The 13,693-nt window shown below is 40.2% G+C and overlaps 1 protein-coding gene across 5 annotated transcripts in view; it reads left to right on the top strand.

Moving 5' to 3' along the window:
- Positions 1–13,693, top strand: part of LOC134351663 (uncharacterized) — an 88,987-nt gene that overhangs the window by 50,409 nt on the left and 24,885 nt on the right. For 3 of the 5 annotated variants that reach the window (XM_063058122.1, XM_063058120.1, XM_063058121.1), the window contains exons 2-3: positions 5,085–9,323; positions 11,087–11,155. In XM_063058122.1, the coding sequence (XP_062914192.1) occupies positions 5,168–9,323; positions 11,087–11,155 (4,225 nt within the window). In that variant the 5' untranslated portion in view covers positions 5,085–5,167. Of the gene's footprint in view, positions 1–5,084; positions 9,324–11,086; positions 11,157–13,693 lie in introns of those variants that run through there. The other 2 variants (XR_010019226.1, XM_063058123.1) reach the window with 2 other exon arrangements.

Raw genomic sequence — 13,693 nt, forward strand, 5'->3', positions numbered from 1 at the left:
ATCTATGTTCCCTCTTAGGAGAATATATCTACCCTCCTTATCTCCTATTTCGAAAACTTTTTCAAAATTTAGCTTACTTGAGATGAGAATAGCAACTCCTCTTCTATGTCCTGATTTGTATGAGGAGAAAAACAAATTAGTGAAGCCCATTCTCTTTAATTTTCTGTGCTCATTATCACTTAAAGGAAACAGTGAGTTTCCTGTAAATATACTACATGGGCTTCTTCCTTTTTTCATTTTTGATAGAATTTTACTGCGCTTGACTGGATTCAACAGTCCATTGACATTAAGAGAAATGAATTTTACTTTGTCTGTACCGACGTGTATTTATATGTTAGCATATCATTGAAATTTGCAGAATACAACTTAATCAATCTACTCCCTGAACAAATAAGAGCCAAGAAACATGAGTAATAAGAAAAAAGGTAACGAAGGTGTGATTCCAAGGCTGGGGTCTCTAGATGACCCCGGGTTGGGTAGGGGATAGCTCTTCCTACCTGTGGATTGAGGGCCCCCATTGCAGTACCTATAAAAGTAAGTTTAAAAAAAACTAGGTCCATTACACAGAAATGATTTCCCTGTGTATTCCTCCCATGTATATATTCTCATTTAGGCTGGGAAAAAATGAATAAATGAATTTTTAAAAATTGAGTAGTATAAAATCCATATTATAACACGTATTTCTCGAGATAGGTATATCACAGTCTATTTTTGCTACTGTTTAGTTTATCAGCACTTTTAAAGTTAGCCAAACCTTATGGCTGTTCTGGAGGAGGTGAGGGCTGCCCTCGGAAAACTGACAGTCTCTTCCTTATATCCTTCTCTTGTTCTGATCCCGTCCCCTGCTTTCTAGGTTCTCTTACTATTTCCCAAGCAGCTCGGGACAACTGCTCAGCCAGACTTTTCCTTGGTTTGAACACGTTAATGGACAGTCCTCTGTTGTTCATGTCTGTAGTCGCCTCCTCCGCCGTCTGGTACAGTCGCATCCCTTCTTGGTAAAATACCCTCAGTTTAGCAGGGTACGGGGCTTGGAATTTAACCTTTTCTTGCTTTAATATTTGTTTTGTTTTGGAATATTCCTTCCATTTCTGTAGGACCGCCCGGGGGGTAATCATGATTGAAGTATATTAACTTCCCGGTCCAAAAAAACCTCTTCTTGCCCCAGGCCCTTCGTAGAATCTCCGCCTTGCTCTTGAATTGAAGGAATTTAAGTACTATTGAGCGCTGTTTACTTTGTCTGTCTCCGGGAGGCTGCTGGATGAGCGAACAATATGCCCTTTCAATTTCAATCTCCAGAGTCTGAGGAATCTCCAGCGCTTCCCGCAGCAGCTTGTCTACAAAGTTCATCATCGACAATCCCTTTGCTTCTTTGGGAACATTATAAATCGTGATATTTTTCCATCGCGATTTTCCCTCCTGGTCAGGCAATTTACTTTCCTGTTGATTTAATATTTTTATCATCTTACTTAGTATCTGTTCCATGTTTTGCACGTGATTTTCCACCTTCTCAATTTGAGTCTGTGCCACCGCTATTTTCTAATTGACGTTGGCGAGCTCTGACTTTATATCATTGAGTTGCTGCTTTATATCTTTTTGGACTTCCCTTATCTCTTCCAGAATCCTTATCATATTTGCCGCTTTGCCTGCACGAGGCCCATCGCCAGCTTTGCCGCCACGCGCACGTGTAGGAGAGCCGCACACAGCGCCTCTCTCTTCCATAGGCTCCGCAGTGATGCTTTTTTTTTATCTCCTTTCTTTCTCCCCATTCTTGCCCCCCTTATCAATTCAGATATTTTCAAAAGATCTTATATTTGATGGATTAATGGGGCAGAATATGCGTTTTTCCGGAGGAGCTGTTGATTTACGCCTCGACTCTGAACGATGACGTCACCGGAACCAGCGTTTGATACAATTTTGAATTCATCATCCCCTTAATGATTGAAAGCTGTTCTGGCCTTGAGGCAGTAAAGCAGCCCCAAATCATGATGCTCCTTCTACAATGCTTCACTGTTGGGATAAGGTTTTGGCATTGGTGTGCAGTGCACTTTTTCCTCCAAACATAGAGGTTTACATTTCTGCCAAAAAGTTCAACTTATGTCTCATCTTGCCATAGAACAATGTTCCAGAAGTGTTGTAGAACATCCAGATGGTCTTTTTCAATCTTGAGACATGCAGCAAGGCTTTTTTTTTTGGAGAGCAGTTGTTTCATCCATGGTGTCCTTTCAGGAACACCATTCTTGTTCAGTGTTTTTCTTATAGTGGACACATGAACTTTAGCAAGTTCTAGAGATTTCTGCAGGTCTTTTGCAGTTCTCTTGGGTTCTTTTTCACCTTCTTTGGCATTGCACGTTGTGCTCTTGGTGTGATCTTTGCAGGATGCCCACTCCAAGGGAGAGTAGCAACAGTACTGAATTACCTCCACTTATAGCCAGTTTCTCTTTCTGTGGATTGATAAATACTCGAGTCTTTGGAAATGCTTTTGTAGTCTTTTCCAGTTTCTTACATCTCTACAATTCTTCTAAGGTCCTCGGAAAGTTTTGATTGAGGTGTGCTGCACATAAACAGATCTTTCTTGAGAAGAGCAGGCTTTGTTAGTAACTTCGTGTGCCTTTTTAATAGGGCAAGGTACCTCTGCAACCCACACCTTCAATCTCATCTCATTGATTAGAAAACCTGACTCCAAATAGTTTCTGTAGAAGGCACTACTCCAAAGTTCACATACTTTTTGAACCCACACTGTGATTATTTATATAGTGTACTCAATATTGACAAGAAAAGTATAATTGTTTGGGTGTTATTAGTTTAGGCAGGTAATGTTTGTCATTATTGTGACTGGGATGAAGATCAGACCACATTTTAGGAGTAATGAATGCAAAAAAACCAGCTAATTGCAAAGGATTCACAAATGTTTTCTTGCATCTATTATTGACCGGTGATGACATCCCATACGTCAATTAAGTATTCACCCTCACTACCACTATTAGCATGGTTATATTGTAGGAATATAATATACAACGACACTGGTGCCAAGCTGTATGGGTCCTAATGCCCTTCCCTTGGACAACATTGGTGTCGTGGAGAGGGGAGACTTACAGCATGGGCAGCTGCTGGTCTTCCATACAACCTTGCCCAGGTCTGTGCCCTGGAGAGCGAAGACTTTCCAGTCGCAGATCCATGGTCTCGCAAGACTAACGGATGCCTTTACTTTATTGTAGGAATGTGTAGGAATTGAATGTACCATAAGCTTTAATGCTGAGAATGTATCAAAAATAACTTCTGTACAAATAGGATGGATATTGCTTTTTGCTTTGATATATAACTGGTATATCCTGAACTGATGCATCTAAAGTCTAGTTGTAGTTCATAGTTTAAATTAGTTTTTCTTTTGTTTAGAATACCACTTAATATAGATCAAGTAGCAGAACATGCCTGAACTGCAGTGTATGGGACCTTGTGAGTGGCATTTTTTGAGAGAGCACACATGCGTGCTTTCCCTACATTGTTTGTCTCCAGCTTTGCTCATTGAAAATTCTTCATGTATTAAGGTGGGGGAGGAGTATGTGTACTTGAAACTCAAGTACAATTGAGAATCACAGTCCATAATTCTAGTAGGTAGAATCTGCTTGTCTGTTGCTTGTGAGGTAGCAGTAGAGATGTTTGAACAATACCAGGTGGTATATTCAAGAACTGGTACTAGAGGATCATGATCTCAGTTCATTAACTATGTTGTTTGGAAATTCTTAGGGAAACAATACATGGAATTGAGCACATGAAAAGTCTTAATTCTGGGTGACAAGCAATATTGAGGCAGAACGGAATTGCACTGTTAGATCATAGACGTAGGAGCAGAATTAGGCTATCTGGCCCATAGAGTTTGCTCCACCATTCAATCATGGCAGATCCTTTTTTTTTCCCCTCCTCAACCCCAGTTCCCGGCCTTCACCTTTGATGCCACGTCACTTAGTATATAAAATGTATAAAGCAATAAAGAAGAGTTTAATTTCTAGTTTAATTTCTTCATGTTTATGTTCTGCCTTCACCCAGAAAAAAAAATGCAGTAATTTGGAGCAGAATTAAAAGTTCAGATGTAGTCTACGGTGAAAATTGAATTGTATGCTGAATAAAGAAATTTCTCCTTATTTCATTCCTCTCCTTTGACTCTGACCCCCTTGTCTAGAACTGTCCCCCCCCCAACCCCCCAGCTAGGGCAACCATGCAATTTGTTGAACTGTGCTCGAATTTTACACCCTTCATTCAACTAATATTTGGTGAATAGAGGCCTAGTTGATTCAATCTTTCCTTGTACAATAATTCTGCTGGACTTAGATTCAGTGTGGTGAACTTTTGATGAATGTTTTCCATGTCAAGTATTTCGCTTCTTTAGTTACGGGGCCAAAACTATTAAGGCATAGTATTTACTGCCTCAACTGCTTGTTAGCTGTTGGTGTCTAGTGGTACAAGGATTCCTAGAAACCTTTGTATATCAACTTTTTTTTAGTATCACCACTGCTTTTTAAAAAAATTGTTTTCTTTTAGCCACAAGTGGATAACTTCAAATATACTCGCATTTCATTTGCACGTGCTTGCCTCTTTATATCTTCCTTATAACTTCCAGTTCTGCCTATATTAGTGTCGTGGGCAAACTTTAAAAATTATGATATAATAATAGAAAATATCAGAAGCACTCAGCAGGCCCGGCTGTGAAAAGGTAAAGAGCCAACTTTTCAGGTCTGAGACTCTAGCAGAAATTTGGTTCCAAAGTTCAAATCAGTGATATGCATTGATTTCTTTTGTTTGCAGTATATCGCTTTTACTTTGACTACAGTGAAGATGCTCAGTTAAAGTAAACTGTCAACCAGACCTAACCAGTAACTTATAATGGGTTCTCTGTGTATTCTTGTTTATTGAAGCCCAGGTAGTTGTTTGCTTTTTTTTACAATTTGTCCTGTCACTGTTAAAGACACATTAGTGCTTCTTTCAGCATCCTTTTAAAATTGTACAATTTACTATCTCTTGTGTTGTCAACAAAATGCATCACTTTGCACTTGTTATTTGTAATTTTTTATTTTCCTTTTATTTTTCAGAATTCCCATGTAACAACTATTCGAGATTTATGCTGTGGATATTAACTCGCCACGAGCTGATTCTGATTTGACCACAAAAAACCATGAAGCCTCTTGCCTGGAATCACAGTGAGAGAGGGATTTATGACTGCTCAAGGGGGCCACCACCACCTTATGCAGCATCAAAGTCGATTATGGATGAATCTGTTGTTGCAAGTAGAGCACTAGTTCATCCAACACCTTCACACTCTACTACTAGTACTAAACCTGCTACAGTTACCTTTCAAACCTTCAACCAGATGGTTGGGACAGTTCAGCCAATTGCACAGGCACAAGCATACATGCCTCAGCAAGTTCATTCCAATAATGAAGCCAGCTCACAAAACATTTTTGTCTATAAGACTGTATCACAGCCAATGTGTCAAACTATTTATGCTCCAGGAACGAAGCAGGTTACACTACAAAACAAAGGCAGTGCATTGTCCAATAACCCAGCCCAACCGATTGCTCTAAATGGGGTTGTGTGGATGACTGCGGCTGGCCAAATGGCTCAGACTGTTAATAATGTCTACAGTGTTCAGTTTGCTAGAATGATGCAATCTCACAATCCAATGCATCAAAATGTAAGGCAATCTTCAAAAACACCTGTTTCAACTTCCCCTGCAGTTGCAGGTGCTCCTCAAGGACAGCTGAATGTTCCAGATTCCCAAGGAAACCATAGCTCAGTTCTAAGTCTGACAGCAAAAGATAATTCAAGATGTAATGACCAGACACAAATTCGAAGTGCCTTTAGAAAGGAGGATTTATTTCAAGATCAGGGTAAAACACATTCAGCGGTAGTTGGCACAGCTCCTGCCCGAGTCTTTCATAGAATTTGGCCAACACCACCAAGCTATGCATCTGTTGCTCAACAAATATATGGAGATCGAGTAAAAGGCGACTCTTCTGAACGGGCTGGATCATCGGTTAATTTGAGTCAACAGCAAAATGGACAGCATGATTTTACTAATTCAAATGGGCAGAAGAGAATGATGCTTGCACGGGTGACTCCAATGTCCCAGGACCGGAGAAATTTGCAGCAAAATACAAATACTTTTCCAACTACAGATATAAATAAACCGAAGAACTTGCAGCTTGAAGATGCCCAGTTGCATCATAAATTAGGAAGTAATCAAGAAAGTAGAACAGTAAGCAATGCTGTTTCAGCTTCTGAACAGCTCGTTGACATGAAAAACACTACAACCCCTCAGCTATCTGCTGTCAGGATAAGTACACAGAGGAATGGTTCCATTGCATCACTTGTGCCTCCTCTCCTACATAAACCAAGTTTACACAGACAACAAAATGTTCACTTCATTTATACACCAGCAACTGTGAGTGAACAACATACTGTAACCTCTTCAATGTCGAGTTTAAAAGCTCAACACAATGTGACAAGCCCAGGAAATTACACTTCAATTTCTAATACAAGTTCAAAGGATCCTGTAGCCTCGCAGTTACCTCCTTTGTCAGTTGGGCAGGGCATCTTTGGTGTTTCATCAAGTAGTTCAAATTTGGTCAGCCAACAGACTATGACTGTATCTTCGGTTGGAGCTGGGAATTTGTGTAATAATGATCATCAGAACATGCTGCCCCCATCGATTGTTCCACATTCAACAAATATGTCATGCTCTACATTCAGACTAGAATCTAAAGAAGGTGGTAAACATCCAGTTCACATGCCGCCTTCAGGTTTCAGTCTTACCCCTGTTAGGTTCAACCAAGAAAATTCTCAATCCTCGTCTGTTCAGCTCTCAACTACAGATGACTGTGAAAAGCAGAGCGCAACAAACCTTCCGCTTGTTCCACCTTCAGTGGTTGAGCATAATTACCAAATTATGGAAAGTAGTGCAGTCTATACCACTCTTCCATCAGCTTCTGAAAAGGATATCCCAGCAAAGGTAATTGGAGGCCAAGTTGACACCTCTAATACAGTAGTGGACACATCATTCTCTATGTTGGAGATGTCCAAATATTCGGCATCATCAGCTGCTAATTTGTCAGGCTCATCTGGGCAGCACTGTCAAGAAATGTTGGTTCATGGCTCATCAACCATAGGCGAACGTAGTGAGCAGCAGAAAAAATGTGCCAATTCAGTGCCAGTACTCATTAGGCAGCCGTCAGCTGGAGACCTGTCTTCATCTTTTGAACTAAATGGAAGCAAGAGGAACCTAACCTCCGAAATTTACATTTCCCACACCCATCCTACATTTTGTGAGGTTCAGGAAAACCTGGCTGTGAATAATAGTCCACCTCCAAAAAGGTTTCTGGCCTCTGCCCTGGAAGATGCCTCACAAGATGGGCATAGTTGTAAAAATGCAATTCTGTGTCCTGACAAGGAATCGATAAATTCTCCCGAGTTGTTACACAATGAAGGTTTGGATAAAAGTGGGGCTACTAATGTGGCTCAAGATGAGGTGGCAGTTCAACCAGACATCTGTATCACTGGAGTTTTTTCACTCGGAGATGATAAAGGACTGTGGGGATCTGTTCAACAAGAGAACCTTATTGATCACATTAACCCTGATACCAGTTCAAGTGTTCTTACTAGTGACGAGATGCACAATTCCCCTGGACCTAAAGAATTGGTAACTGTAGAATCTGGTATGAGAGGCAAAACAAATCGAGCCAAAGAATGTAACACTACTGTAGTGAGTGAAAAGGGGCCAGTGATGTGTGTACCTCTTTCTAACCTGGAAAGTAGTCAATGTCATTCGGTAACCGAATCTCCTAGAATGGTACATATGCAGCCAGTGATGGAACGTTCATTTGATAAAAACATTAGTGAATTGTCTGGTGATTCAAATGATCCAGCCAATGTTTTAGTTGATCTAACTACAGCAGATTACTGTTCTTCTGATTCTGTATTACCATGTACCTTCAGAGAGCATGAGACAAAACTAGTGTCTGATAAAAGCTGTTTACCTTTTGAAGTTAATGACCAGCATCCTTTGTCTTTTGACAAGGAAACACAGGATCTTGATGAGCTATTGCATTCAGTTGAGGCAGCAATTGAAACTTTACTGAATTTCTGGAATCCTGAATTTACTCCATGTACCTGTGGTAATACTGGAAAGTTGATTTGCAAGCATAATAATCTGCATGGACGGACTTGTGAGAGTAAACTGCCAAATACTGAAGAAGCTGATTTGAATTTTTGTGGAGCTGTCCAAGTGCCAGATAAGGCTGACTTGCTTGAGGGACCTGGTTGTGATCTATCTGCTGATGTAAAGGTGCTTGGGCATGTTGAAATTCTGAATCTACTTGCTGAGATATCAAAGTCAAATACGCATCAGAGGCTGCCTGCAGAAATTGCAGAGTCTGAACAGTTCACTCATTCCATTGTGAGATTAAATAAAGAAACGCAACAAAAAGCTTCACAGAATGCCAATGGTGATGAGTCGAATGAATATGGTGCCAAGGCGCTGGAGAGAAAAGGAAGAGGATATAAGGGAGAACCAAATTGTGCACCCTTGCAGGGACTTAACAATAATAACAACAACAACAGCACTATTCAGAAGGGAAAACAACAGGAAAAGAAAGTATATTGCTGCATTAATGCTTGGCTGGTTGCATCTGGGGTGCTTGGCATTAATTGCAATTGTAAATTATCGCAGGGAAGTAAACCTGAAAGCCAGACAAATTTGCCAACAGCAGTATACAAGAGCCAAAGCAGCAGTGAGATGAGCAATCAAAATGGTTTTGCAAATCAGATGGATGTAGAACCCACATTAAACCATGTGCCATTTGTGACTCACAAGAATGAATTGGAAATATCTGAAATGAGGAATTCTACTCCCAGTCTTGTTCCTGATTATAATCAGGAGAAACCTTTGGGAGAAGTGCCACCGGAGGTTTGTAGTGCTGATGCAATACAGCAGTCTAGTGAAGTCAGAACAATAGAAAATGAGATGGAAAACCTGTGGAATCCAGGAAATGCAAATTTAAATGGCTTTAATGCATCTGCTATATTAACAGACATAGTTGGTCTTGAAGGAAAACTTCATCAAAAGAAAATTGAGGAAAGAAAAGAAGTTTCTCTAAATGCTATTGAAAATGGACCGAAAAAGGAAGATCACGCTGTTTTGGAGAAGGAAACTGATGAAGATAAAACTAAGAATGTGAGAAGAGATTCTTCTCTGAATGTATTAACTGAGAAGGCCAGTGACCAAAGTGATGTACTGCAGTTTAAGCAACACATTGTTAAACTGGGATTTAAGGGTATGAGAAACTGACTGATCACTTGGCTCTGTTTTGTGATTTAAGATCTTCATGTAACTTGTAGAAGCCTTCAGTGTGCTATTCCAGACTTTCTTTTTACCACACTGCAAGGAAAGAGTCACAGCTGAAACTGTACATTTTATTGAGACATTTTGCAGTAACTTTAGTCTGGCCATGTATAGCATCATGGAGTTTACTGCATCTGATCTGTTGATTGGGGGATGAGAGAAAAAAAAACTCTTTTGTAATTTTCTAACCTTTTCAATCTTTTCATGTCTGAATTCTAGTTTGGATTCCTTGTAGCTGATTTTTTTCTTCAGTATTTAGATGCTTGATTGATGTGTAAACAAATGAGATGTCTCCGGAACAGTTTAGATAACCCTGACTGCATGACAGACGTAGGTGTATGAGTCACAGAGAGAGACAGCATGGAAATGAATTCTTCAGCCCACCAACTGCACACTGACCATCAATTGGCCGTTTACACTAATCCTACATTTATCCCACTCTTTAAAAAATTCTCTGCACATTTTAGTTGATTTTTCCCCAGATTATCGCACTCAGTTATACACTAGGGACATTTTACAGTGTTCATTTAATGTGCCAGTCAGCATGCCTTTGGGATATGGGAGGGAACTGAAGCTCCTAAAGGAAAACCGTATAGTCACAGTACAAACTGCTCACAAAGAGAACTCAAGGTCTGTTTGAACCTGGGTCTCTGGCTCTGTTAGATGTACCATTGTGCCATTGTATCCTTGCTCTTTGTTTCTTTGTGTATATCACATTCCTTGTATATAAAACCGTTAAAATGATTATAGAGAATTTGAAAAATAAGGAGGTAGAATTTGAAAATGCTGAAACAGAAATCAGTAACCATGATAGAGTGAATGTGGAGCAAGGTCCAGTAGTTCACTGATGCTAGAAGCCTGAAAAAGTAATAAAGAAAGAAACCTTGAGGATGGAAGGAAGCATTGAATGGATTAAACAACTTAAGGTTGATTCTATGACACTAGAAGAAATCATAGGTTGCAGAGGACAGAAGTAAACGTGATGGACAGTGTTGGATAGAGAAAATGAACTGGTATTGTAAGGTTCTCATGAGTGGTGAGATGGTAAAGAACTTTAGAAATTCCGACCACAAGGTAGAGGTAGCTTAAAATGGTAGGAAAAGATTGGGGGCAGAGGTGATTTTTTTTTTAGGAAGAAGGTGATTTTTAGAAAGATGGTGATCAGTGAGGGGGAGAGAGCTGCATCAGTTTTCTAATTGTATTAAGGACAATTGTACCCTCCCCCCCAGAGGTAGTCTCTTCCCACAGTCCAAGAATGTACTGGGTGGTTTAATTGGTCATTGTAAATTGTCCCATGGTTAGGTTAGGGTGGGTTAATCAAGGTTGTGGTGTTGCTGGGTTGGCATGGCTCGAAGGGCTGGAGGACCTTCTCTGTGCTGTATTGCTAAAATAAAAATAAAGTTGAGAGTGTGTGCAATTGAGCTGCAGTACCAGATACTGTAGCTTTCAGTGCAAGTGAATACCAATCTCCATATTTTTAAAGAAATACCAAATTTGAGCCATGTAGGGACTTGTAAATGTATCAAGTCTGCTTCACGTGATTTGTCAGAACTATTGTATTAAGCATGTTTTGTGTGGCTGCAAGAATGGGTGAAGAACTATACTGGTTTACGGTATATATAAAGTTTAAAAGTAAGAAACAAAAATAGTGCTGTACTTGAAAACTGATTTTGATTCATTGGATTTTGTTTTTAGTAATGAAAAGGAAAGCTGACAGTACTAGTTGCCGGAGTCCACAGAAAAAAAGGAAGATTGGTGTTCAGGGTGAGGTTTTTTTTTTGTAGACTTTTCTTATCTGTAAGTCTCGAGAATACAAAATTAAGTTTTCATATGAAATGAAAGAAATAACAGATATGATTATAGTACAGAGGCAATCCAGAAGTTCCTCCCTGGTGGCATTGGTTCCTTGACTTTTAAGTTTTTAATTTGTTTGACTTGTTTTCCTGTTCATTAATAATTATACAGCTTCTGTTAGGAAAAAGTCCATGGAAGGTGGATTTTATGGTTTGATTCTGTAAACATCATGCTGGAGCTCTCCTTCATTCACAAATTGACTTGACTACTTGGGATTTTACGGCCTTTTGTCAAACATTGAAACATGGATTAATTTGGCTTTGGACAAAATTGACCGTTTAAATAATAAAACAAATGCAGTTGGTGCTCTTGTTGCAACCTATTTGTGAATTAATTTCATGGTTCCCAATATGAATTTCTTGAATTTCACAGAATTCTATTTTTATTTTGGCTCACTCTAAAAGACAGACATCTAAAGAGATACACTAGCATTTTTATTCTAACTTCTTTTCTCCTGTAGTTGTCATACAAGCCATACCTGAGGTTGTGAGTTGTGTATCAAATGAGCCTTTGCTGTCTAATTTTTCAGGGATGGCAGCTTGGGTTATTGCTGTTGGTTAAATTTGTCTGCAGATTGGTGTTTATTTGGAGGGGTGTGCAGAAGGTTAAAAAAGAACTTTTGTTCAATGGTTTTGCTCTCTCCTGACTGTTCAGTGAATTTTGAATATGGGCATGGCTGTAAATAGAAGTCTGTTCTACTCCCCCAACCTGATAGATGAATAAATCTATTGCCACTCTTGGTTATAATTGCAGTCTGAGTGCTCCAATGTTTTGAAGGTGCCTGACTTCCTAAATGGTATGCTATTAAGTGGGCATTAACTAAGTTAATGAGATTGTGGCTTCAAATTTGTTTCATCTTGCAGTGTGAGGTCTATCAGCAGTTAGTGCAATCCTATTACAGCTTGAGGCCTCAGACCTCATTCCCGGCATTCTCTGTATATCCTCCGCATGATTTGTGTGGGTTTTCTCCGGGTCCTCTGGTTTCTTCCCATAGTCCAAGGACGTACTGGATAGATTAGTTGGTCACTGTAAATTGTCCTGTGATTATATTATGGTTAAATGGGGTTGTTGGGGGTTGCTGGGTGGTATAGAAGGGCCTTTTCTGTGCAGTATCTTTAAATGAATACCTATAGACATACATACATACAAGGCAATGTCAGCACAATGTAGGATCCAAGGTCACAGCATCAGATAGGATGTACCTTTTATAACTGAGGTGAGGAGGAACTTATTTAGCCAGAGGATGGTAAATTAGTGGAATTCATTGCTGGAGAAGGCCGTGGAGACCAAGTTATTGGATGCCTGTAAGGCAGAGATTGATTGGTAAAAAGGTTACTGGGGGAAGGTAGAATGGGGTTGAAAAAGATCCGCCATAATTGAATGGTGGAGCAGACCTGATGGGCTGAATAGCCTAATTCTGCTCAATGGGATTACAGCTGTCTTGGATTCTGTTTTGTTAATGTTAGAAAAGTTTGGTTGTGAAACTATCTGGATATTGGAATAGACAAAAGCCTTTCAATTTATTATTTGGTGGTTGAGAGGGTGGTGGTGAGCCATCTTGAACCACTGTGATCTTTCCCACAATGCTGAGGGGTAGGAAGTTCCAGGATTTAAACACAGCAGTGATGACTGGTGATATAATTTAGGGTGGTTAGTCTGTTACTTGGAGGCTTGCTTGCAGCTATTGGTCTTTCTTTGCAGTTGTTGTCCTTCGTCTGGCAATTATGAGTTTGGGAGAAGCTGTTAGAGCAATTTGGGCAAGTAATGGCATTTTATGAACGTTGCCTGCTCCAGCCTCTCTTGTGCAGGTGGTAGAAAGGGAATAAATGCTTAGGGTGGTGGGTAGGGTGCCATTTATACAGGGTGCTTTGTCCTAGATAATATTGAGTTTGAGTATTGATGAGTGCTGCACTCATTCAGACAAATGAAGAATTTTTTTTTATAAACAAGAGAAAATCTGCAGATGCTGGAAATCAAAGCAACACACACACATTGCTGGAGGAACTCAGCAGGCCAGCCTGCACCTATCAAAAAGAGTACAGTTGACGCTCTGGGCCAAGACCCTTCCTCGACGGGAGAAAAAGGACTGGAGTTAAGAGTAAGAAGGTGGGTGGGGAGGGGAGGAAGAAGCACAATGTGATAGGTAAAACGGGGGTGGGGGGGTGAAGTAAAGAGTGGGCAAGTTGATTGATGAAAGAGATACAGGGTTGGAGAAGGCAGAATAGGGGCAGAGCACCAGAGGGAGGAGATGGGCAGGTTAGGAGATAAGGTGAGAGAATAGGGAATGGTGAAGGGGGGAGGGGAATAGCCAGAAGTTTGAGGAAATCTATGTTCATGCCATCAGGTTGGAGGCTACTCAGATGGGAAGATAAGGTGTTGCTCCTCCAACCTGAGTGTGGCCTCATCACGACAGTAGAGGAGGCCATGGACTGACATGTTGGAATGGAA

The sequence above is a fragment of the Mobula hypostoma genome, chromosome 9, assembly GCF_963921235.1.
Source record: "Mobula hypostoma chromosome 9, sMobHyp1.1, whole genome shotgun sequence".
In the NCBI taxonomy this organism is placed as follows: Eukaryota; Metazoa; Chordata; class Chondrichthyes; order Myliobatiformes; family Myliobatidae; genus Mobula; species Mobula hypostoma.